A 25,505-nucleotide genomic window follows, 5' to 3' on the forward strand; every position below is an offset into this window, starting at 1 on the left:
TTAAGAGAGTTCCTGTAAATGAAGGTGAACTGCAGGCTGAAGAACTTGTAAAGCTATTGTTAAAAGAGGCAAAGGAGAAGAACCAAACTTGACTTGCTTTCTCAACACCAAGTTTAAAAATTCCTTTTAGGCGTATTTTCATAACCTGTCAGAGTTGAAGGAGAAGTTTAAGCAAAATATTGAATTCAGAATTCCAAAATACCTGTTAAACACTGAATGTTTCTCTGAAATAGCTGTAGATTGCCTTTTGTATGGGAAATATTATTTTTTAATCTTCTATCTTGAAACAATAAAATATGAGGTATTTATCCAAAATAAGGGGGGGGGAGGGGGCGGAAGTTGTGTGGTCAACATTCTCAATTCTGGTAACTCCTCTACTTAGTAGAAAATTATCCTCTTTTCAAAACTTTTATGCCTAATTCATTAATGTATTAGTCTAATTGAATTTTTCATGGAGATCTCATTTTGTGAACTGCAACACTTTCCACACATGCTGCATTACTCTGGGGCTAATGAAATGAGACTCTTTCATAAATAATAAATGTATTCAGAATTGAGAAGGACTGTTCATTTGACCATCAGAGGCTTAGTCTCTTTTACTCCGTGCTTAGACTGCAGTATGTTGAGAACCTAATCATTTGGGTTTGTTTCATCATGGATCCTCCATCAGGGAGAAAACAAGAATTTTCTTATTGTGTTAAAATGCCTAGCAATGAAGGATTTGATATCCTGAATTTCAATGTTAAAATTGATACTTCATGGATTTTCCAGGAATTAGAAGATGCAAGCATACCTGGTGAACAAGTGCACAGTGCTGGAGAAGAAAATTTGGACCTCAGAATAAAAGAGCTGGAAAAGTCAGAGCAAAAACTGAGAGATGTTTTAGAGGACTACGTGAAGTCAGATTCTGTCCTAAGAAATAGGTAAATAAAGTTTTTTTTTCTGTATTCAAAATTAATGCAATGTACAAATATACTCTTCCCTTTGCCCCAGGTACTGGCTGTCAAATGATACATGCAAAACAGAAAAAAAAGACTTAATGGGGTTTTAGGGTGCTTGATAAGACGCATGTGTGTTTTGTGTAGCTGGTGGAATAGAAATGCAATATTTGAGTTTTTAATAATATAACTTAGATTTACAGCATGACCTAAAATCTTGCTGTGAATGACCAGACAGATTTCTCAGGATGTTTTATTCTTAAATATTCATAACATATAAATTCTGCTTAATATTGTATTCCTTTCCTTTGAAGTTAAGAGTTAATTTGGGATTTTACATTGCAAAAAAAGTTTCTTGTTTTAGAAAACTTCACCTAGTTTAGTACGTTAATATTAACGCAGTAGCTAAAGCTGCTATTAAATATTAATTGTGTAGTTGACTAGAATAATAAGATCAAGGTTTAGCTGGTCAGCAACTGCACTGTTCTAAAGGAAACCTAGTTAAAAGTACAGAAAATATAAATGGCATTCCCAAAAATTATTTAATTTCTGAATTGCTTTGATTCATCAAGGGATTTGGCCAGAAATATTTTGATAATGGGCTTTTTATCAGAATAATAATGAATCTTTTTTGAAATTGAAGCTTTCATAGGAACAGGCCTATTTTAACAAAGATTTGGGAAAGGGAAGTTGGAAAGAAATTTATTTAAAACCAAAACAAAAAAAGCATAAGAGAACAATTCAAGGATCAGCTGAAACTTGTCCGAGATATATGAAGCCCATTTTCAGGGATCTTGGGTAGCCAGGAGAAGCAAAAGGAATCCTGTGCCTGAAGTTCTTGTGGCTGAAGCAGACATTTGAGACAAGGAATTACATGGAAGGCAGAACTGTTAGAGACAACAGAGAAACAGAGTCAGCAGTTGTAACTAGCCAGGGCAGAGTGTTGACCTGTTATGTGGCCCAGTTTTGTTTGGCACCAGTGTTAGGTTATGCAGTGTCTGCAGTGGGGAGCATCAGCATCAGGTTTGCTTTGATACATCAACTGTATCAGGATGCATCAAAGCATCAGGTTTGCTTTGATACATCAACTGATACTTATTTTATGATGTGTTTTCTATCTTAATCCTGTTGCTTCAGAAATGTTATTATGTGTGATTTTTAAATGAAGGCAGCATTGTCGTGCTGGGATGGAGATAGCAGGAAGTTTTGGCAGGTGAGGGCAGTAAGACAGAGCTAGAAGATAGAAATGAGCAGGCGAGCTGAGTGGAAAACTATTGAAGGTTGAACAAAGAAATTCAGGGAAAAAGGTTGAGTACGGCACAGTCCTTAGGGGCACAGGAGATGATGTGAGCATCTCTGAGATAAGGCTCTGGTATCTGCCACAGGGAAAAAAATATGTAGGCTGAAAAGGGAAGGAAAACCTTAAGGAGAACATGAAGCTTGCTATTGTAAGATTATTTTAGCTATTCCTTATGTGTAGAGGAATCCCAAACATAGCACCATATTATCTTACACTACTATTTTAAACAGCAACAGGTGAAATGAACCTTTATTTTGTCAAAATCCAGCTCTGTGGACAAAGTCATTGCAGTTATGCATTAGAGGTTTCAATACCCACTGTGAAGTATGTTTCAAGTGAGATATTTTCTCTTTGGTCACTAGAACAAATTTACCTTCATCATAAAATTTGAATATGCTAATTATGAACCTAGAAATATCCTATACATCAGTACAGGATTGGGCACAGGTACAGACTGATGTGTTGCAGTTGTCCTTATTGTAAGTTGTTACTTCATAGAGCATGCCAAGCTTCAGTGAACATTAACCTTATGAATATGCTTGCATATGGTTTTTGCATTAAGCAAACAGAGAGAACAAACATAGGTATTGTCTTTATCAGTTTTGAAAGTCTCCAGCATAATGTGCAAACCCCAGGAGATTGGTTAAGAAAGAAGCTTTTGTTATTAGTGAACAAGATTTTATTATTTTATTCCTGGAAGAAAAATGGAAAAATAAAGATAAATTGATTCACTGCTGATGACTGCTTCCCCATCTGGAACTGTACTGTGTCGTATTTACTTAGCACAGCTTTTCATTCTCGCTCACAGGATGAAAGAGCTGGAGCTATCACACAAAGCACTTCTTGCGATGATTGATCAACTAAATGTGAAGTTGCACCAGGTTGAATATGCAAATGTGCGCGTTAAAGGGAAAATAAAACACATTCAGGAGGACCTGATCAACTTGGTGAGGAGGATATTGTTTCAAATAACCTAGTTTAGCTTCTCTTTGGGGTAATAATTTATAAGTCAATCTCATCTCCAGTTACTTCTCAGTGTTTAAGCAATAGATCGTCTCAGCCTTTCTCTTTTTCTACAACCAGAGGAATCAGAAGAACCTTTTGGTCTTTCTGGCCCCACTTACCATTTCTCTAATGCTTTTGACAGAGTGTTGTTATTCAGACCCTTGATCTTTGAGATATATGCTCCCACTTCCTTCTTTCTCCCCAGAACCTACCCAGTGTACTCCTCCTCTCTAGGACAGACTTTATCTTTCTAGCCCCATAATAAATCTTTTTTTTTATTCCCTCCCATGTGCAATACAACAGCACAACACAACTATCACAGCCTCTTTTCTGTATAAAATGCAGCTGCTCAGCCTGTCATCTGAGCCTTCAATTGCTCACACATTGTCAAGTTGGGCTCCACCAGATTGTATCCACTTTAAGCTTCCTGCTTAGCCTGTGTGCCCTTCCAGGTTTCTCAGATTGCTTTGGGTCTTCTTTCCTGTGATGCATTGTCATGTGGGCCCCCTCCCTATAGAGCCCTGCTGGTGCAAGCCCTCCTCTGCAGTGCCCCTCACTGGAGCAAACTGACCTGCTCTATCATTCATTGCCAAGAACATCCCACTGCTGATCGCCTGCCCTCTGTTCTGAAATTGTCAGCTCTGCAATGGAAAGTCTTCAGTTCTCCCAAAGGCTAGTACTTCCTCACATAAGCTTCGTGTATCAGGAAGGTCAGCTGTTGGTTGATAACACATACAATGGTTATTTTCACCTAGTTTGCACAGCTCATTGGAAGGATCCCTGAAAGTGGAGAAGGAATCAAAGTTTTTCAGGAAGAATCTACAGTGAAACACAATGTCTTTGATTCTGTTTATGCACTTCTATTTTCTCAGGGTTTTAGGGCAAAGCTGAATACCCTGACAGGACCCTTGTACCATGTGGCAAGACTCTGAAGAATGAACAGTAGTCTGCTTTTTTATTTAATAGTGAAACCTGCTTTTTCAAGACACAGGAGGCTTAGACATGCATATATTCTCATCCACAGTTAACCAAACATAGTAGTATCCCACACCTACCTGAATTTGCATAACATTTCACCCTATTGTTCCTTCTATCCTGTCCTTGCCAGTGAACCTTTCAGGCAGGGTAGTACTAAAGATCAAGACTGACCTAATGAAGTCTCTGAAGAAATACAGTAATGTCTTGGTGTCTTCAGTCTTGCTTCAAAGTTGTTGCTATGGCCCTATGATACTGGTGGCTCTTACTCTGCTCAGAACAAGGGCAGCATGGGAATCATGAAAGCCGCCCTTGTCTTTCACTGACACCTTTTACCTCTGTGTGTCAAAGTGTTCAAACACACTCTGCCACAAATGAAAATACCAAAGTCTTTTACAAACTGATTCAAAAGGCATCTTCATAAAAGGAGCTGACAGGTAACAGGTATGGTGAAGGGCAAAGGTCTCTGGAAAAGCATGTGTTCTCTTTTCTCTAACAGAACCACAGCTTCTCTAACTGTGACATCCTAGTGTTACACCACTGTCAGTGTTAAGGATCTGTTGCTGTATAGTTCACAGCTGGTCATATAAATTCCAGTTCAAAGGTTTCTTCTGATTTAATATGTACTGTAGAACATGCAAAAGAAAGTGTTTATAAACTTTCTGTATTTTATGTAGTGGTAGACATGGGTGAGTTTGTGTTTTGTTTCTTACTGAGATGTCGCAGTGATGGCTGAAAGGACAAGACAGTAGGTAAATTTTGCTTTAAATAGAGGATTTTACTGGTTTTAAAAAAATCTACTTATGTCATTCCTGAGTTTTCAGAAAACAGGGCAGAATTGTTGCAAAATTAATACATAGAATAAGGGAATAAGAGATTTAATATTAAGATGTTAACCATACAATTCACTGAAATTACAGGTTGAAACCCAAGAAAAGTCAGAGAAGAAGCAAAAGGAAAAATTACGTTGGCTTCAGGAGCAGCTGAAGGCAAAAGAAGATGAAATAAAAAGCCAGTCAGAGTATTTTGAACACTACAAACAAAGGCAGAGACAACAAACAGCAGTGCTGAGAGAAAGGGAAAGTTGCCTTCAGGATGAGGTATCTAGGCTGGAAAAGCAAGTCCAAGATCTTAGTGCCCATGTTGCTCATTTGCTATCCAAGCTAGAAGAGGGAATGGTGCAGTATCTCCAGCAGAAGCTAGAATCAGCATTCAGTGGTACTCAGGGCTATAAACACTCTGATGTGGAAATAATGGAATTGAAAACTTGTATTGAAAATGTGGATCATGACTTGAAAAGCCACCTCGAAGCATTGCAGCAAAATCTGGATTTCTTAAGGGAAAAAGAAGGCAACAGAAGAGAACAGGCAGACCTGCTGAGGGAACTCCGGTGCTCTCAGGATACTGAAGACTCTCTCAGAAGAAAACTGGAAGAATCTTGCCATCACGTGTATAGTCTGAAATTATCAGAAATCAAACTGCAGGAAAAGGTGGAAGAACTTTTGGATGAAAATAGGACTTTAAAAGACCAAGGTATCATGAAGTTGAAAAAGAAAGAAAAGGACTTGCAACTTACAAGGTTGGAGAATAGAGACAGCAGTGTTGACCTGGTAAGTAAAAATAAGGCAGAATATAATTAGCTTCCCTCTTTATTTAATCCAGAATTACAGTTGCCATTAGACATTTTTGAGATGCAAGTGTGAGGCTTTTTCCTTCCTGCAGTTTTTTCCTTTACGTCTGTTTATGCATTAGTACTTCACAGTGTCTAAGTCATACCCACTGGAATCAGTAGCTGGAGCTTCATTGTATCAGTGCTTTTATTAGGTGCTCATTGAGGGAACTTCACAAGTCTTGTTTCCTAAAGTGCTCAAGTGACATGGCCAAGATCTCAGTTGGCACTAGAAGTAGATCCCTGAAGAAATTCTGAGACCTTTGTCTTGTGGACACCATTCAGTGGAAGAATACACATATGGTTGGGCGAGTTTTCACATGCTATTCATGCCCAAATGCTGAAGAAGAATATCACAGCTGAAAATAAACCTGTCTATGAGATTTTCTGTATAGTGGTAAACAAGGGAAGATGGACACAATATTCATTCCTGGGAATGAGTTGAGTTATTCAGTGGTTTGTAGTTCCATAGCTTGTGATATGCCCTGAATACACTGAATAGGACTTGTTTGCTTCAAGCACTTTGCTCCAGCATTGCATGGGAAAGCTCTGCATATGCTGTAATATGGCATTCAGCTTCTGCCAATTCATTTTGCTGACAAAGAACAATTCTTTTCACCGCGAGGACTCAAACAAAGTTTTGTTCTTTATGCACTGAGGTGGAGGGTGTTTTTATTCTGAGGATTTGTTAAATAAAGCGAAATCAGCTAAGCCTCACACTCAGCCACTCTGTTCAGATTGTGGTCTGATATCCCAAGAACTCTTGATTTTTACTGTAGCTAACTAAGAGGTAATGGGCATGAACAAAACTCCTTTAGTATATGAGGACAATCAGGCTGTGTGTCCTTCCTGAACTGGAAGAATGTACAGAGAATCTTTTGTCTGTAAGAGCTAGAAGAAATAAACTTTCAACCAGGAAGTTGAATGCACCTTTACAAACATGGTGATTTTTAGTGGCTCTACATTGGCTCGAGGAGGCTGGCTGTGTTTGACTGAGGAAGAGTGGTAATATCATCCTGCAATAACCAGCAGCACATGAGTGACCTTTGTGGAGGGCTCAGCAGCTGAGCCTCACCACGGCTCCATAACTGTCCCACAGTGTCAGAAGGACTGACTGTTGTCGCTTAATTTTATACTTTCCTGAACAACTGCTACTGTTATTTTAACTGGAGAGTTCAGTGTTGCTGGGAAATAAAGAATAAGGTTTGGAAATATTTTAAGATACTTCTAGAGGGACTTGCACTGAGTTGTAAACAGGTTCAACCACCAAGTGCACTCTGTGGGGGCTGCACAGCTAAAATCAGGAGGAGTAAGGGCTGCCAGGGCCAGGGAAGAAGTAGAGAAGAATCGCTGCTGGTTTGGGAAAATTGAAAAAATAAGAAAATATTGACCTGTTTGAAGGTGTGAAAGTGAGATATCAACTGACTAATTGCCCGAGACTAATCAAGTCTTAAGAAACAGGACCAAATATCTTTCATTTTACGCAGCACCCTAATAAAAGGTTATCTTTTCAACACAAAGGTTTCTGCTTCTTTTCTAAGTATTAATTTACAGCTTTGTTGTCATAGGAGGTCAAACTGAGTCTCAATTACCCAGTCTTTGGTATAAATGAACAAGCCATAATTTGCGTTAAGCCTGTTTACTTTGGTCTGCTGCATAGTAGGTTGCATTCCTTAGATGTTGTGTATATCAAATCTTGTGCCTTCTGCATTTCTGGTTGTCTGTTTTTCCTGTTTTGGTACTGCTACTGACTCACTTAGATTTTTCTAGTAGAAAATGGCTTGAGACAGCAGGGAAAAAGATTCATTATGATAAAAGGAGGAGGGAGACATCTGGTGTTGTGCTGTAAAACTGAAGACTGCTTTTTCCCCTTATCTTGTTTTTTACTGCCATCTATTAAGACTTTCCTAATTGTATCACCTTATAGTATGCTAGTCCAAATAGTTACAAGAAAAATCCTATTTGAGCTCATCATTCTCCACCAACAGCTATAAAAATGAGAAATTGTGTACAAAACAAGAAAGATTTTCATGCTGGTACTTTTCTGGAAAGCTGCTTGTATACAATTTTTCAGTGAAGATTGAATGGGCTCATTTGCCTATTTCACAGGAAAAAAGTAATTCATGAAGATGGGCTTATCAGGCTCATGTGAAATACACATGGTATGAGATTCCTCAGTAAATACCATGTCATTCAAATGCCAGGAACATCAGTCATTCCTCAAAACTAGCCTTAGTTGTTAACTTCATCTTCTTACAATAACATCAGATCCAAGCAGGTGTTTTGTTCTGGTACTGTAGAAGTGAACTGCACCTCAGTTAGGAGTTTAGCCATTCAAATCTTGTTGTAAATCTGAATTTCCAAACTCGGTATCAGGATCCTGTCTGCAGTATTCCAATTGCAGCCTATGCCTGCATGAAAAATGCATGAAGAAGCACCTGGGTCCATGTGGCTGTGTCTTGACTTATCAGACAGTTTCTAGATGTGAACATTAGGGGTCTGCTGAAGGTGTTGGTGAAGAAAAAGTATGAAATACCTAGCCATGCACCTTTCTATAGTTTTCACATGACAGCTGAGGTCTTGATTTCACAGAATTATGTTCCTGGCATACAACCATTGTATCCTTTATGTTATTTTCTGTAACTTTTTTTTTTTGCAGAACCCACGTATCAATAAAGAGAAGATATCTGGGAAAAAAATAAAAGCAAATGAGCAGGAACAGAATGAGTGTGTCCCCCAAAGGGACCAAATTTGTTTTCCACTGGCATTTAGTGTGGAACAGTTCAGGAAGACAAAAGTGAATGTGTTGGCTTGTTTTCTGCACCATAGCTGTTTTGGCTACCACCTTGATTATGTGTTTTGTTGAGAAATTCAAGTCTGAGTCTTTTGTTCACTAGAAATGAGCACAGTGCATCTGAAATGTGATCTGCTGTGTATCAAGCAATAAGGGTATCTGCTTTGGACCAGAACTTGTCACAGTTTCCAAATTCAATCAGGGAGACAAGATAAACATTAAGAACAGAATACAAAATATACAAGTAAATTATCAGGGAAAAGAAAATTCTATTTGGAACAATGATTCTCCTTTGAGTTCTTTCAGCCTAGGAACTGCTGTCCTTGTAGCTGGGCACTGAACTATTAGTCTCAACCCCAACTTGATTGGACTGTCTTTTTCTCTTTGTTTATGAGTTTGTAATTTAGTCTTTGTTCAGATGTTATTCCATTGTGATCTGACATGATTACATGATTATCACTCAGGGTTTTTTTTACTTTTTGTAAAGTATGACAGAAACAGTGGGAAGTTTAAAACCATAACATTTGCTAGATAATGTTGGGATGAGAAAATTGTATGAAATGATAACAACTCTAATGAAATAATGGATCTTTGAATGCAAAATAACGAAGGAAATTTAGGTTCCTGTTTTTCATATGACAAATAAGGGGATGACAGGTTAAAACTTAGACAGGGGAAGTTTAGATTGGATATAAGGAGGAAGTTCTTTACTGTCAGGGTGGTGAGGCACTGGAATGGGTTGCCCAGGGAAGTTTTGAATGCTCCATCCCTGGAGGTGTTCAAGGCCAGGTTGGACATAGCCTTGGGTGACATGGTTTAGTGTGAGGTGTCCCTGCCCATGGCAGGGGTGTTGGAACTAGATGATCTTAAGGTTCTTTCCAACCCTAGCTATTCTGTGGTTCTATGAAACACTGTATATTTATAATCTGTTTTTTAATTTTCTCCTCCTTTTCCCATTAAGAACGGAGATCTAATCCAGGATGACATCCAAACTCTGAAATGGGGAGCAGGTTTGGATTCACTCAGCAGATCTACTCAAACTCCAGTTGTGCTGCTACATGCTGAAGAGTCTGGTATGAAAATAAACTGGAATTTTTGCTTTCACTTCTGTGCAATTATTATTTCATTTCAGCAAAGATTATTTCATTCACGTGGCATGCATGACTTAAAAGGTACAAGAGCTTCTAAAAACCTAATCTGGAAACTCTATCTTGGGAAAGTGGAGCAATAACCATTTGCCAGTATAATAGTAGCATTTAGATATGAGCTTTCTCAAGAAGGCTTAGGCCTTTCAAGAAGCTATGGAGATAAGGAAGTAGGGGATACTTCCCATATCATGGCTGAAGTGCAGTGTTTAGGAATGCTGTGCAGCAGTCAGATTTCAGACCAAACAACGTGAAAGCTCTGGAATTGGCAAACACTATCAGTTTTTTTCTTGTTTAATGGTGTGCCTCTCTCTGCATCATTGGTGTTACATGCCTCTGGTATTTTTTAGTATACTGTCACTAAAATACTTTTCTGTTCAAAACATCTGGTCAGATGCTTTTGGGTTTGATTATGTAACTATCTGGGAACGGCATTACACTTGTCCAGTGTTTTACCATAACAGAAACACCAGGATGCAGCTATGACGGGTTAAAACAGATGGAGAAGCTACCGGAAGAACTTCTACCAGTTTTAGAACACAATTCCAGTGCCTTTGCGAAAACTGCTGCTCTAGCTGTGGTTGAGCAGGTAGGTGAAAAAGTCACCTCTATGCTTGCTGCGTTTGTGCACAGTGAGTCTGTGAATTTTGAGAGAAAATGAAGAGTTGGTGTTTTTATATCAGTATAAAAGTAGCTTTAAATTATAGGTATTAAAGATGTCATTCAAGATGAATGTAGGTGTGTACCAAGAAAGTTATTGTTTTGGTTTTTTTGCACCTTATTTGTATCATTACTCTGATTGCATACCTTTAAATAATTTGAAAACTCTTTATATAGAAATTTTCTTACCTGTCTGTAATCAAGTACTTTATGGATGAAGTGAGAAATAAATTATGATTAGCGACATAGAATGATATATCCTAGCTTATATTTTTTGAGTTTGAAACATTCCTCTTTTGCTATTACCAGGTCACCCTTGGAACAAAGAGGGCACGTACTCTAGAAAATAGTTTCACTTTGTACAGATGTATTCCAAGTGCAGCAAGACTGCTTCCCCCTCGCTCTGAGAACTTGACTGGTGATGAGACAAGTAAGGAAACAAAAGGTGAAGAAAATTTTTCTCTGTTGAAGGAACAAGCTATAAACCTATCAGCAGATACATTTCCTGTTTCTGTGGTTGAAGCTTTGATGAAGAAGAAGCTCCAGCTTATTTTGTTAGAACCTGAAAGCTACCACATATCGGCTGTCACCACTGTGAAGAGAGTGAGGAGTTTGGATTTCTGTGAGGCAAATACCAGTCTTTGCTCTGATGGCTTCTGCCTTGTTGCAGAAGGAGGATTTTCTGACAAAGTTTTTGCATTTATTCATGGAAAGATGCCTTGCACTTTGAGTGAAATCTTCACATCATCTTTAGAAAAATACAATGTGGAAAAACATTGGGAAAATAAGCAAATTCTGTCAAAAAACATAGGTGAAACTGAATGTCTGGATAAAGATGCTGATGATGAAAATCATCACCAAAAAATCTTCAGAGGGAGAGTTAAAGGAGAAGAAATAGAGAATGAGGAAGCCCAACCACAACAGGTGACCTGTGTTCCTGAGGAAAGTTCTAAAGTCTTACTTAAAACTGAATTGATCAGGTCTAGGAAGCAAGGAATAGAAACCAAAGACAACCTAAGTGGCTCACAGGGTATACAAAATTTGTCTGTTGCTTTTAAAGACTTAAAGAAGCATTTTGAAGCAAGCCCTAAACTAATGGAGGAACAAGGAAATCTCTCAGAAACCTGTGTTTCTGATGTGAATAGGGTATATAATGGAGAAGACATAATCAAAATGGAGGAGAAAGCAGAGCAACGTCAGAAACCAACTCGCCAAACAAACCCTTCCAGCAATATTGGCCTGAAAGAAAAAAAAGACCAGACCCTGAAACTATGTAAACCAAACAAGAAGAATTTCTCATGTCAAAAAATAGCGGCTGAAAACATGCAGTTTGCACACTCTCAGAAATATTTTTGGTCAGAGGAAGAGAGGTACCTGCTAAACACGTTCTCTCCTCTGCAGGAGAGGGCTGTGTGCTTAAACAAGCTGTCCCTGACAGAGAGCAATTTTTATGAGTGTTTCTGTCACCTGTCACCACTGGAGGCTGGTAGTGAATGTAACATGAAAATATGTGCACTGGAGAAGGTGGTGGCTGTGTGTTCTCAGAGGATATTTCTACTGATGCAAGAGAATGAAAATTACTCAAAAAAGGTCTGTGTATTACAAGAGGAGAATGAGAGATATGCTCAGATGATGCGTGCACTGGAGGAGGAGATGGATGCATATTTTCAGTGCATGTTAGCCATAGATGAAGCTAACATTGTTTCATTCCAAAATTTGCTTAATGAAAAAGAAGTTGCTGGTGGATGTTATAACTTATCAGAAGAAAACACTGTAAGCTCAGGAGCATTTTTTGTTGAAACCTTCTCTAAGAATCTTTCATGTGTTGAAAAGAAGAATAAGAATTCTGAAAAAGACTCAAATAAACTTCCCAGGAGTGTTTTATCCATGGATGGAAGGAAAATGAGATATTTCCAGATGCTCTCTGATCTGAAAGAAGAAAGAAGCAGATGCTTCAAAGAAATAGGTAAATTATTACAAGACAAGGAGAACTATATAGCAAAATATAATGAATTAATCCAAGAGGAAGAGGGTTATTTACAAAGAATATCTCTTTTAGAAAGTGAAAAAGAAACTTTACTGGGATGTTTGGCAGAGGTGAAGTGTGAACGAGACAAATACAGGACCCTGGTTTCAGAACTTCAAGAGTGCAAAAGCAGCTGCTATCAAACTATTTCTGATCTACGGGAGGACAACTGTGTACTGAAAAGAGAAATAGACAGAATCAGGAAAGAAACTTCAGAACAGCTTGATGAAATTCAGAAAGCAAATGCAAACTTTATTTTAGAAAATAAGAAATTGAAAGAATTAATGTCACATTTGGGTTTCACCTATGAAGAGCTGAGAAAAGATAAAAGCTTGGGAACAAACGAAAAGATAATAAGACTAGGAGAAAAAAGTCAACAATGTGATCTTAAGCCAAAGAAAGTTGAAACAGCATGCAGTGTAACTCAGACTGAAGAAGGAGGAGTTATGGTTGTAGACCCATCAATCTATTATCCCAGAAAAGAGGTAAGTAATAACAGTGAGGAATGTTATCAAGCAAGATCTCTGAAAGAAAGGGGGAAATATAAATGTCATTCAGAGGGCAAAACTAAATTAGCTTTATAATCTAGAAAATGTTTTAACCTCCATGTGCTGGAGATCTGAGGTACTAAAGTAGTTACCCTTGAAATCAAAAGGAAAATACTGGATTTTTTTCTGCACCTTTTACTTGAGTTTTTTACAGTGATATTTATAAATACTGCAAGTTACAAAGTTAAGAATAGTTCTTTAAAGATTGCATTGTTCAGGCACTTAAAAAATTAATTACTTTACTGCCAAAGTAAAAGCCTCTGGTAGAGCAAAATAACCCACAAACTTCTGTTACAATGGTGAAATATTCAGGGTTGAAGAACCAATCACATCTTATTAAAAAGTGCGCGCATGTTCACTTACTAGCTTTTATTTGATAGGGTCTATTTTTTTTTTTACTGTTTTGTTTTTTATGAAGCATATGCCTAAAGAGAGGATCTCTACTTATAGTGAATTTCTTGTCTGGTTTTCCTTTAGAGGAATTTCTATGAAGATTACGGTGTTCTTGTTAAAACAGAATTATTACTTCAGCTGAGAACAATCAACAGGGAAATATTCATCTTTAATATCTTGATTTTATACAAATGTTTTTAGTAATTCAGGAAGAAATGATATGCTGCTCTTTAAAAACCTGTATGCCATTCTGTATGGGCAAGAGGAGTCACATCTTTCTGTTGTGTATCTAGGGCAGCATGTTTGAAAGCTACAATGTGATGAAAGAGCAAGTTGAAAAGGCAAAAGAGGATCTAAAAATACAGCGAAAGGAATTAGAAAAATCAAAAAAAGAGGTAATCTCCTGCTCTGGTGTAAATCTGTTTTCTTTCTTGTTTTCTTACATGCCTGTTATTTCAGCCAGGATTTAACAAGGATGTCTCTGATTTGCAGAACCAAAAAGTACCACTTTGATTTTTCAGTTAAGTGATGAATTGCACAATCATTAGCGGTTGGCCAGAACTTCAAGTGAAGCTGAATTCCTCCACCACTCTTTGACAGAAGCTGAGTGCTTAATAAAGCTTAATAAAGCACTCAGCTTAATAAAGACACACAGAACAAACCATCTGCTGTGGCCATCTCTGGGCAGGCTGCTTCCCTCCCCCTCACTAGGAATAAGGAGGAGTAGAAGCACTGAAGATTATGGGAAACCTGAATTCAAAGCAGTATTTGAATGAGAACCAAAATGATGTAAAATCTGACACTATCAAGGCATCTCACTATCCCCAGTGATGGTGCAAAGCACACACACTGCCCCTTCTCTCAACCTCTTTGTAGTAAACATGAAGTCCAGCACCATCTACGTGGAGACTTGTTTGGATGGCTAGTTCTGTGCCTGTGTAAAGCAGCTCTGCAGTTTTGATACCATCTGAGGAAGCTTTCAGTGTTGTGCCTCTACAAATGCAGTAACTTTCACATTCCTGCATTTCACTGAACCATCTCCACCCTGTGCTTGTCTAAGCAGAATGTATTGCTTTTGTGACAAGTGTATATTTATGGGGTTGTTTCATGCAATAGCAGGCATTGCTCAGATTCCCTATGGAAAAAACTGGCAGTAGCAAGTGTGTTCAATATGTAAAAGAGCAGTAGACTTCAACACAGTGGGTGTACAAAATGGCTGGTCTTTGACAGATGCTTTATAAGGCTTTCCCAGGTGAGGCAATTAGAATGAAGGGGTGGATTTGGATAACTGATGGATGTTTAGGTAAGGCCGTCTGACCTTGTAATTTGAACATGAAAAGGTCATTTGAAATTTTGCTTATTTTAAAAAATCTTTTTAACTTGGGTCCTTTCTAATCTTTTTGTGTGTTCCAAGGAAGTTGTGTGTTACATCTTCCTCAGTTTACTTAAAAGAATGCAAAACCTTTGCTTTCAGAAGAGGGAAGAAATTATCTATCATATAAAGGAAAGACCTCACTGTCAGGCAACCAGGTGATCTATTGATATACAGATATACAGAAAATGTGTAAAGTGGAGAAAATGCATTCTAGGAAAAATGTAGAGGTGAACATATGGAAGGTTGTGGGGTTTTTTATTTTCCTCCTTTGCATTTTTCTTTTTTGACATTTCTTAGGAAGATTCCCCCTCTCCCCCAGCTGATAAATCTTACTTTCCATTTGCTCTGAGTGCTTCCAAAGATGTAATCTCTGAGAGTGCGAGTGCATCACCCTTGCATTTAATTTTTTTTAACTTTATTCAGAATACTCAAGGTAACTTCAAATTTAGAAGTCAACTTAAAAATTAGTCTATTTTTCTGCATAGCTCTAGTTAGTTAGGTTTCTATAGCACTTAGAAGTATTACTTATTTCTTGTAATAAGATTGTAGTGAATTATGTAATCCCATTTATTTTAATCAATTTACAATAACTTAAATCTTGTGATGTGGAGATCAGACTTAAGCCCATGGTCATAAGCTATTATTGAAAAATGATATCACTGTTAATTATACTTAGTAGTTTTGCTTTTTTATTCTTCCCATTAGGCTCAAAGGTGGTACAGAGAACTTGGCTTTGCTGAAACAAGATACGAAGAGGTCAGAACTCGTTTGACACGGACTCTCTCAGAATTAGACCATCTTAAACAAGAATCTGGGAACAAAATGCTTGGTAAACAGCACTGCAAGTTAATGGTATGTATGTAAACAGAATAGAGAAAAACATATTCCTTGGGAGGGAGTGTCTTGGATGCAGAGATACCCTTTGTTGCTATTGGCAATAGATTTGAAGCAAGTATAGAGCACCTAGAACCACTGGAGCTATAAACTTGAAAGTGAACAGATACTATGCAAGGTAGGCCATCTGTCTACTGGATAGTCCAAAGTCTGAGCTGTGCTTGAGCATTATAGACACCTTCATTTATTTGTAAGAGGATTCTTGTCCTGCTTTCTTTAGCCAGAGTAATTTTCTGAGGCTTGGATTTTCAGGTGGGCTTAATGAAAGGCGTTGAAGGTCTGTCCTCTGTAGCAGGAAAACTGCAAGGAAGAAACATGCAGCTTTCATCAGCTGGAAAAGCAATTTTGTAGCAACCTATAATATTTGCAAGTTCAGTTTGAACAGATTAGATAGATATGGCTTTGGAAGAAAATAAAAGCAAAATCTGGAAAATTTAAAGATTCTGGGCTCAGTTCACTCTTTCTCTCATTTAAATGCCTTAGGGCATTCCTAGTGAGGGCGTAGTTGGTCACCTGCAAATCCTTTGCAGTTATATCATATAACTTTGTACACCCTAAGTGTCACTATGTGCTGACATGACAACTGAATTCTGAATGTTAATTGAAAATGAAGCACAGATTTTTCACGTCATTAGAACAATGCATTGAACTATTTCACGTAAGATGAAGAAACTCCCAGACAGATTGTTTGAAAATGAATGGAAGTGTGTCATAGGGTTTTGCTTAAGCTAACACTTAAGCTTTAGGGGGACAGTTTTGAGCAATGGAACTTTAACCCTTTTGTGTGGAGACAGGCTGTGGCAATTATTGCTTATTTTATTGGTCATTGTAGTAGGATGTTAATTATTTTGATGATCTATATTGGCATAAAATTCATCCTCCTTGACAGTGTTTTTATACTGGAAAAAACATAAGTCAGCCTTTCTTCTGAAACAAACAAAAAACACCCCCTACCCCACCCCCCAAAGAAAAACAAAACCACAAAAAAAAAAAACCAGGCAAACAAAAAAACCTCACACACAAACCCACTTTTAAATCCCTCCAATAACTGAACTTCTCATGTTGGTGCTTATTGATCAGTAGTATATATTTATGCCATATTCTGATGTGGTTTGATTTAGATCTGACTTCTCAATATGATTTCATTACTTGCTTTAATGTTAATGACAAATAGTTGAATACATGTGTCTCATTCCAGGGTCAAAATCACAGTGTATGTACGTCACAGAACTGGGTGCATCCTTCGGTTACACTATTTGATGGCACAACTAATTATCTGCATGACTCAAGTCTGTTATGTCCTAATCAAATGATATTGATTTCATTGCCACAATTAAGCAAACAGCACAGATAGAAAACAGAGTAGATATATTTTAACAAAGGTCATGTATTTCAGGAATTCTCTTTTAAAATAAATTCTTTAATATGCACCAAATTATCAATAGTGGGTTTGTGTGAAATTCTTGAGACATGACAGAAGTTTTTCTAGATTTTTTTAAAAAAAGGACTTTTTGGCACAATGATTATCAGAATCTACTTTTCTAGCATCATTTTCCTTCCTGAGGGCAATTTTAGACTGGTGATACTGCTATTTTAGTTAGTTGCCACATTGTCCAGTAATGCGTTTCACCCCAAGAGGCTATTAAACTGATACAGTAAATCACAATAATTTATGCTTTTTCCTATTCTAAGCTCTATTATCTGGAAGATTGCTGTCTGCGATGCTTGACTGATATGAATAACTGAAGATGCAAGCACTCTAGACCTAGAACCTAAGGTCTTTCAGAACTGATGTGTTTTAAGTTTGCCTTTAATCTTTAATCAATTTTTTTAATCTTTCCACTACTTTTTCCATGAAGATCTTCAGTTAAGGAATGTTTCCTTTTTTTATTTTACATACTTTTTGTGTAGAAAGAAGATGAGGAAAAATACCATGTCTTGGACTTGTCCTCAGGTTTTTGCAGCCCTTGTCTAATCAATCTTAATGTGTCCAACAGTCGCTATTGTTCTTTTAACACAAGAGGGAGCCAAAAAGTTTGGGACAAACATGAATGACTTCCTGGAATGCTGCGCATAGAGGGCTTTCTTCATTAGGAAGAGCAGTAGGAAAATGTCATATTTCTGTTTTTAGCTGTTCTGTAACAATGTGTTGTAACGTGGTCTATCACTTCAGTTGGTGATTTTCCATGAAATGGTGCCTTCAGTATTTTGTAATCACCACAAGTGTCAAAGTCAGAAAGGCTGTCAGAAAGCAAAGGAAAATTTAACTGTGGTGTTGTGCATCACAGCAGACTATTAGTTGTATCAGAGTTAGTGGCACAGTTTAAGCCCAGCCAGCAGCTAAGTATTGCGCAGCCCCTCAGTCACTCGCCTCACTCCCAGTGGGATGGGAAGGAAAAAGGTAAAAAAGGGGAAAAAGGGGAAAAAGGTAAAAAAAGACAAGGGTTGAGATAAGAACAGATAAATAATTAAAATGAAGTATAATAATAATAGTAATAATAATAGGAAATAGAGAGAAAGGAATAACACCCTCCCCCTCCAAAAAACAAACCAACCCAAAACAACCCCAAACCAACAGTGATGCACAATACAATTGCTCACCCCACACCGGGTTATACCCAGCCCTTCCCAAGCAGCAATCAGCCCTTTCCAGCCAACTTCCTCCAGTTTATATACTGGGCATGATGTGCTGTGGTATGGAATACCCTCTTGGGTCGGGTGTCCTGTCTCTGCTCTCTCCCAGCTTTTTGTGCTGCTCCTCACTGCCAGAGCATGATAGACTGAAAAGTCCATGACCAGAGTAAACACCATTCAACAACTAAAACATGGTGTGTTATCAGCGCTGTTCTCAGACTAAAGCTGAAAACACAGCACTGCACCAGCTACTAGGAAAAAGGTTAACTCTATCCAGATGAAACCAGGACAACTAGGAACCATTGAAATCAAAGCATCTTCTGCATGTTTTCTCAGAAGGTGACACGGTTTTACTGCAGTATGTCACAGGTCCGACTAGAATTTTTAGCTTTAATCACTTAAGATGCTTAATCTTTTAGACTTGCTTATTTTGTTATCAGAACTCTTGAGTAGGTGTGTGTTTCAGCTCAGTATTTTGTTAATATAAGTTCACAATAGCATAAATGTTTTTCACAAGACTTTCTTCAGTCTCAGATTTTCCTTAGATTCTTGATCTATTGTTTAATCTGACAGTGTCACTTGTAGGTGCTGATTTTATGCCGCTCACTGCCAATCTAAAGCTCTCACTAATCCTTTCAATCCAAGTGCATAAAATTGAAAGAAAAAAGAATTGGACAGTGAGAGAGGGAATTACATTCAGAAACTCCTCCTTCCACTTGTCCTATAACATCATTACTACATTTTATTGTAATGAAACTTTTCTTTTAAAATATTGTTGAAATTTATACTTAAAATCTGATTAGTTTTATTAATAATCTTCCAAAAGAAAAACATAACTGATTAAATGGAATTTGTTCTCTGAGTTAAATATATGTAGAAAAACAAGGGGCTTGCTATATATGAGTTTGTAGCAGGAGACTGGGGACATCTGAGCACTCTGCTTACTCACTGTGTGAAGAAAATCCCAGTCCTGTGTCTGCTCTCACAGGGGACCAAGAACTCCTTGCTCATAAACAGTTTTAAGATTAGTGCAAGGTATTAGTGCTAATATACTTATGAAGGTTTGAAGTCATATGTTTTATATCAGATTATTTTTTTCATGTCCAAGGTAGGTCCTCAATATTGATTGAGAAGTTTTCTGCTCTGAAACATGATTATTTTCCTTGTTCTGTACATTTAATCTAAAAATCTGTGCATTCGCTCTCTAGTCTGTGTACACTGTGAAAGATGCCCAGGAAATAGAGGAGAATAAAATAGCCAACAAGAGATTACAGCAGCAAGTTCTGACCTTGAAAGCCCAGCTCAGGGACCAGGCTACATTAGAAAATCAGTGTCATGACTTGCAGAATGAAGTGGAACTCCTTCAGGCTCAGCTATGTCAAAAGGTACCTTAAACCTGTTTTCTGTGTGCTTAAGTGGGTGGATAAATATGAGTTTAGCCTTTAGATTCTACCTCTTTCCTCTCTAAGGAGGGAACCAAAATAGTCTTTCCTGGGAATGAGTCTGAGGATAATTAAATGGTTTCCAGGCATATGAAAGTACTCCTGACTTGAGAGAAATAAAGAGATGTAAATTGCCTGAGTGGTCAATGTTACGGAAAGATGATACCCTACAATAGAAGTTGCTGCCAGTCTCTGCTATAATCCCCATAGTGTAATGCAAGTGAAGTGGTGCTGAAATTCTTTACAGAGCCACCTCCTTGGCTTAAATTGTCAGGATTTTTAACATTCCCAGCTCTCTTGTTGCACTATATCTGGTTAGGAAACACACTGAATTAGTGATAGAGCTTTGATGGATTTCTTTTCCCAACTTTTTGATCCAGCTGCTAGGATTGCACATTCTCAGGTGTGTAGTTTGTTTTTCTATTAATTTACATAGTTATTCTGGTGAGAGCTCCCATATATACACAAATATACTTACATTAGCAGTTTTTATACTTGTGCATTACATTTCACATAGCAAACCAGAGCAAGTACAGACATTAACATTTGCTAAGCTACTGCTTTACTGTGTGACAGCAGGTTACTGCTCTCAGTATGAATATAAATACTGAACTCAGGTGGGAAAAAAGTCCTGCTAGGGCCTTTTCCCCTTAGATTTTGTTTTCTATGATGTGTTTAGAAACTAGTTTTGAAAAAGAGATGATAGTTACAGTGTGAGCCAAACTGGAATTTCCCATCATAATCTGAAACAACTAGTAAATGGCATTTTCTCAATGGTATTCTTCCACATGTTCTACAGTTTTGCTGGTTTTGGATTTGTTTTCGTTTTTTTTCCTAGCCTTGTCAAATGCTGTGATTTGCTCTAACCAGTCCTGTACAGAGGGTTAGTGGCTTTTCTCAGACACTGACACCTCTTAGCAGAATAGGGGTGGTAAAATAAACTTTTTTTGATAGTGTCTGGTGCCTGTAGTGATGGATGGTGCATATCAGTTGGTAGGTTAGTAAAAGGTGAGATGTTCTATCCATATAAATGGGCAACTTCGAATTACTCTATTGCATTAACAAAATGTTTTGCTCCATATATCGAGAATTGAATTTCCCCAGTGCAGAGACCTACTGCTAAGCTTTTTTCTCCCAGTGCTAGTGCAGTGTACAGACATGTCTCCCCTGTCCTATCTACTCTGTTTCTTCCCAAGCCCACAGGTTATTAGCTGAGGACCATGGAACCTTTTTCAGCATAATTGAACTTTCGTAAAAGAAGTCTTTTTCTGATGCATATATCTACTGTAGGCTTTATAGAAATACAAACTGTCAAGCAAAATTAATGCAAAAGAATTTGTACTTTTTTGCCAAATAATACTTAATAATAATAATGGCAAATAATATGTAATAGAAGTGAATTTTACCTGGTGGGGTATTGTATTTTTTTCTACATAATCAGAAAGCAGAATAATAACTATTTTAATCCTCAGGTACAAACTAGGTCATCTGGTTTATGTCCTAATAGACGTCATGCACTGCTTGTGTCAGTGTAGGAAGTTGTTGATGTTCACTTTTCAGGGCCTGCCATGGAATATGCATGACAAAAATTCCTCCTTGTTTCTCTCATTCTACAATGTAATTTAGATTATAAGAGGGAAGATTTTCCCCAAAAGTGGATTTTAAAAGTTTCATAGAGTAAATGGGAACATGAGTGCACAATGAAGGATACCATGTCTTTAATGTGATGCTGCTTTGACGAAATAACCCCACTGATATAGGGCTCCATCTGAAAACATACAAAAGCCTTTATTAATACATAAATCAACATTAATGCTAGTAGGGTAGTGCTTGTGTCCCAGGGCCTATCTGTGTACAACCAACTCCTTACGCTGCTTCACCTTGTTTGTGATGCAGGATCACACAAGAATGCAAAGTGTACACTTCAAAGTTGGGACTAAAACAAACACCAAAACCTGCTACACCGTTTCAAAGTGGCTATTGAATAAATTAATGCAGAATGTTTTCCAAACTTTCAGGAAAAAGAACTTCAGAAGAGAAAATCTGAAATGAAGTTGACACTAGCTCCTCTGAAGGTACTGTATTCTCCTGAAAGCAGATGAAGGACCTACACCGTAGTTTATCCTCTGCTTACAGACTTCTTTCTGTGCATGTACCTGCCCCTGAACTAGCTGTTTGCTAATGGTCTTTAGGCTTTAAGCAAGAGCTTGCTGACATTATTGCCTTGGGTACCCTTCAGCTTATCGAAAGGGGGCCTTGCACAAGGAAAAGGAACTTCTCTTTCCAGTTTATCTGTGTGCAAGGTGCAGAGGCATCTAATGGCTTAGACACATAGGACTGTAATCTGTATCTTTAGGTCAAAATATATGAAATTGCAGGTCAGACACAAAATGTAAACTTGTAGCCAGAACAGGGAATGAAATCAGTGTATATGTGTCCATGCCACATAGGCTAAGCTGGCTTGCCTCACCCGAAAGTGCCTGGAAAGGAACAGCTTCATCACAAGGATGAATGGTGAATTTCACAGGCAAGGAATTATTAACCCTGCCTTTGATGAAGAGGTGAAAAACTTGGTGAATGACGTGGCCCTGGAGGAGTACACAGTTGCTTTTACATCAGTTTATGACCAAGAGGTAAGTGTTTGTACTTCCTTGGAGGATCCTCCCATTTCTACTATAGTACTAAGTTACTGATTATCTTTTTAAGTGTTTAGTGAGACTCTGTGGGTGAAAACTGAGTTATAAAACATATTTATAATAAGTGCTAAAGTATTGCTTCAAATAAGTCCATGGAGTTGGCTGCTTTGCTTCTGTTTAGATCAGGATTTAGATCGGGAGTTCATTACAAAGTGTGTCAGTGCTCCCTGCAGAAACACTTTCCTGTTATTTTGATGAGGTATCCTATTGGATAATGCAGCAAATATTCAATTCCACTTTAAATATCAATAATTTTGTGTTTTCTTCCTGCACTGTGTAGAAATCAGAATTTAAAAAAAAAAAAAAGCCTACAATGAATCATTTTAAGATTTAAGTCAGCTCAGTGGACATTCAGATTCAAAAGGGAGTTAGCTACTTGTGTTTTGTTGGGAAGATGAAAGTGGATCCAGAAGGATTCATTCTGCTGCATACCTGGTTCTGTTCAACATTGTCATTAATAGCTTGGGTGCTAGAAATATACTTCATGTTTTTGGAGTAGCACCTACTTGAAGGCATTCTGAAGGAGAGGAATCTGAATCTGGCAACCTGCAGAAGCAGGAATTCCATTGCAGTACTTCAGTAAATTTCCAACAAGCTTCTCCCCACCCCCCCTTTAATTTTCCCTTTCTTATTATTTTAAACAAAGCCTGTAAAAATACCCAAACAATATTTGTTAATGTTTGTCTCAAGAATACGCATATAGAAACTTGCTAGTTAGAAGGGGGGGGGGGAAATCTTGTGCTACACATTTGTATTGGAAAAGTGGCTGCCTGCTACAGCAGAACACAGAACGTAGCTTTGTGCTATGCTTTGTACTTCAGCTAACAAAATGCACTGCAAAATGACTACATAAAAATGACACTGGCACAGTTTAATGAGACTGTCATCTTTTTCATCAGCAGAAGATGCTCAGAATACAGTATAGCATATCCGCAGGATTATTTTTCTGATTATTTTACATTTTTGCACAAGAGTGGCATTCTCTACCACTGAAGAAGTTTTTTCTTCTAGTGTTATTAAGTGTTGCAAGCTGTCATTCAGTCGCATTTCTTTCTGTGGCAAGAAATAATGTAATTACATTTTAAGGAAAAGGTAGATTGATTCCTGGTTGCAGGATGGGACAGGATTCTGTGTCTGGCTGTGTCTGAATATGGCAGGTCTGGGCCCACCGCTGTTTCACCCAAGCTCACACTGAGAATGCTTTATGTGACAGTAGTCAGTAACTCATATGTCAGAAGGGAGATAATATTTCACTGCCTCAGACATTTTCTCAGACATCACTGTGATAAATGAGTATTAGTGTAAAGCTTCCCAAGACTGTAAATATCAAAATATGACATACACTCACACTGTCTCCCTTAACACAAAACCTAGCAGCTCCAACAGGAGAGAATTAGATTGAATCTATGTTCTGATGGCCAGTGAGTTCATCTGCAATGTAGGAGCCTCACATTCAATAAATATCTGTTTATTCATACTAAGTGGAGCACAAACTCCATCCCATAGTTTCCAGCACTGCAGTGGTCAGAGGTCTCACTCGGGTTCAGGCATGCTGGTGTTCAAGCCTGCTTTTTCTGATCAGGCAGAGAACAGACTGGCTCTTGCTGGACGCCTTGACACTGAGTTTTAGACCATTCTGGTCTGTGGTAATTAATTCCATGTGTAACAGGGGAATACTTTCCTGCTAAGGCAAATCTTTATGTTCCCATGAAAAAATTAGGTTTCCATGGATCAGTTTTCCAATGGAAAACATTTTGATGAGAAAATGTCCAAGTGTCACTACTGTTAATTTAATAAATAATGGTTACAGTCAAAAAGAAGAGAGTCTACTTCTTATTCCTGTGATATAGTCATTTGGTTTTAAAAATCCTGTACCGAACTCTGTAGACGTATGTTAAACTGAACCGGCTTTTCATCTTTGAGTGTTCAAGTTTTTTTTGTGTTTCAACTCTGTTCTCACTGGACTTCACATCTAATATTCCAGAGCTATGCCCAGCTTTTGCTTACATCAAACTCCTTTGAAAGCTCATTCCTTCCTCCCCCTCAGTTTTTCACTTCTAAATCATTCCTAACATTTGAACACTTCTAGAGAAAACCTGGTGGATTGATGCTGTGGAGGTGGGGGCCTTTTTCTTTCTTTAATTAAAGATTTGCAATTGGTTTTTTTCATTTCTGGACCCAGTGACAAATGGAAGCCTGTCACACATTGGCAGCAGACCTGCTTGCTTTGGGTAACTGATGAATTTCAACTGAAAGTTTGCAGTGATGCATGAAGGGCTGATCCCCAGAGCCCTTTGAAGGGAAAGGGGACTCTGTATTCAATTCAGTGCCTGGCCTATTGTAGCTCAATAAAAAACTTTGTGTCTGATTCTCAGAGGAAAATAAGTTTTAAAATTCTTTCAAGAACTCTTTCCATCTTTACATGGAATTACATATAGAGAGGATAGAGCTGTGTGCTAGGGAGCTCCAGCTTCAGTAGAGGGCTTATGGGCTTCAGCAAATTACTCATGCTTATAGACAAAAGTGAACTTCAGTTTTTGGCTTATTCAGGACACAGTGGATGGCTGTTTATTCCCTTCTGTTTGCCAGAAGTGTTTTTTTCCTAATCCTCACCCCAGTTAAAATACTAAACCATGAAGACAGTGTCATGAAAAACTGATCATCTTTGAGCCTCTCTTCAGACTTCAGGTTCACTTTTGAAGACTGTTCTCAGACACAATAAATCACTGTTGTCCCAATGGCTTCATTTTGCTGATTTGCACTAACTCAAGACTTCAAATCAATTCAGTTTAGGTGAACAGCAAACATTTTGAGTTCTGTCATTCATGGTTATTTTCATAGCCCAGTGTTACATTCAAATGTTTTTGAATGAGAAATAAAAGCTTGAATCATGTAGTACCTCATGATTTTTTTCCAGCAGGGTACTCTTCTCTGAGGCCAGATATACATTAGAGTAATGTGCTCAGAAAAGAAAGTCAGTTTTCCTTCTCTTAATGTTCTTTCCTAGTCCC

General features: G+C 37.9%; 1 protein-coding gene across 7 annotated transcripts in view; it reads left to right on the top strand.

Moving 5' to 3' along the window:
• The window catches only part of CUNH4orf50 (chromosome unknown C4orf50 homolog), a 37,630-nt gene that overhangs the window by 1,812 nt on the left and 10,313 nt on the right, over nucleotides 1-25,505 (top strand). Inside the window, exons 2-12 of one of the 7 annotated variants that reach the window (XM_062636336.1) lie at nucleotides 772-923; nucleotides 3,027-3,185; nucleotides 5,139-5,828; nucleotides 9,643-9,754; nucleotides 10,291-10,415; nucleotides 10,796-12,997; nucleotides 13,747-13,848; nucleotides 15,534-15,680; nucleotides 19,565-19,741; nucleotides 21,817-21,873; nucleotides 22,249-22,431. In XM_062636336.1, the coding sequence (XP_062492320.1) occupies nucleotides 3,048-3,185; nucleotides 5,139-5,828; nucleotides 9,643-9,754; nucleotides 10,291-10,415; nucleotides 10,796-12,997; nucleotides 13,747-13,848; nucleotides 15,534-15,680; nucleotides 19,565-19,741; nucleotides 21,817-21,873; nucleotides 22,249-22,431 (3,933 nt within the window). In that variant the 5' untranslated portion in view covers nucleotides 772-923; nucleotides 3,027-3,047. The remainder of the gene's footprint in view (nucleotides 1-771; nucleotides 924-3,026; nucleotides 3,186-5,138; nucleotides 5,829-9,642; nucleotides 9,755-10,290; nucleotides 10,416-10,795; nucleotides 12,998-13,746; nucleotides 13,849-15,533; nucleotides 15,681-19,564; nucleotides 19,742-21,816; nucleotides 21,874-22,248; nucleotides 22,432-25,505) is intronic. The other 6 variants (XM_062636334.1, XM_062636339.1, XM_062636337.1 and 3 more) reach the window with 6 other exon arrangements.

The sequence above is a fragment of the Pezoporus occidentalis genome, unplaced genomic scaffold (assembly GCF_034315485.1).
Source record: "Pezoporus occidentalis ecotype Australia unplaced genomic scaffold, CSIRO_AGI_Poc_V1 ctg48, whole genome shotgun sequence".
NCBI lineage: Eukaryota > Metazoa > Chordata > Aves > Psittaciformes > Psittacidae > Pezoporus > Pezoporus occidentalis.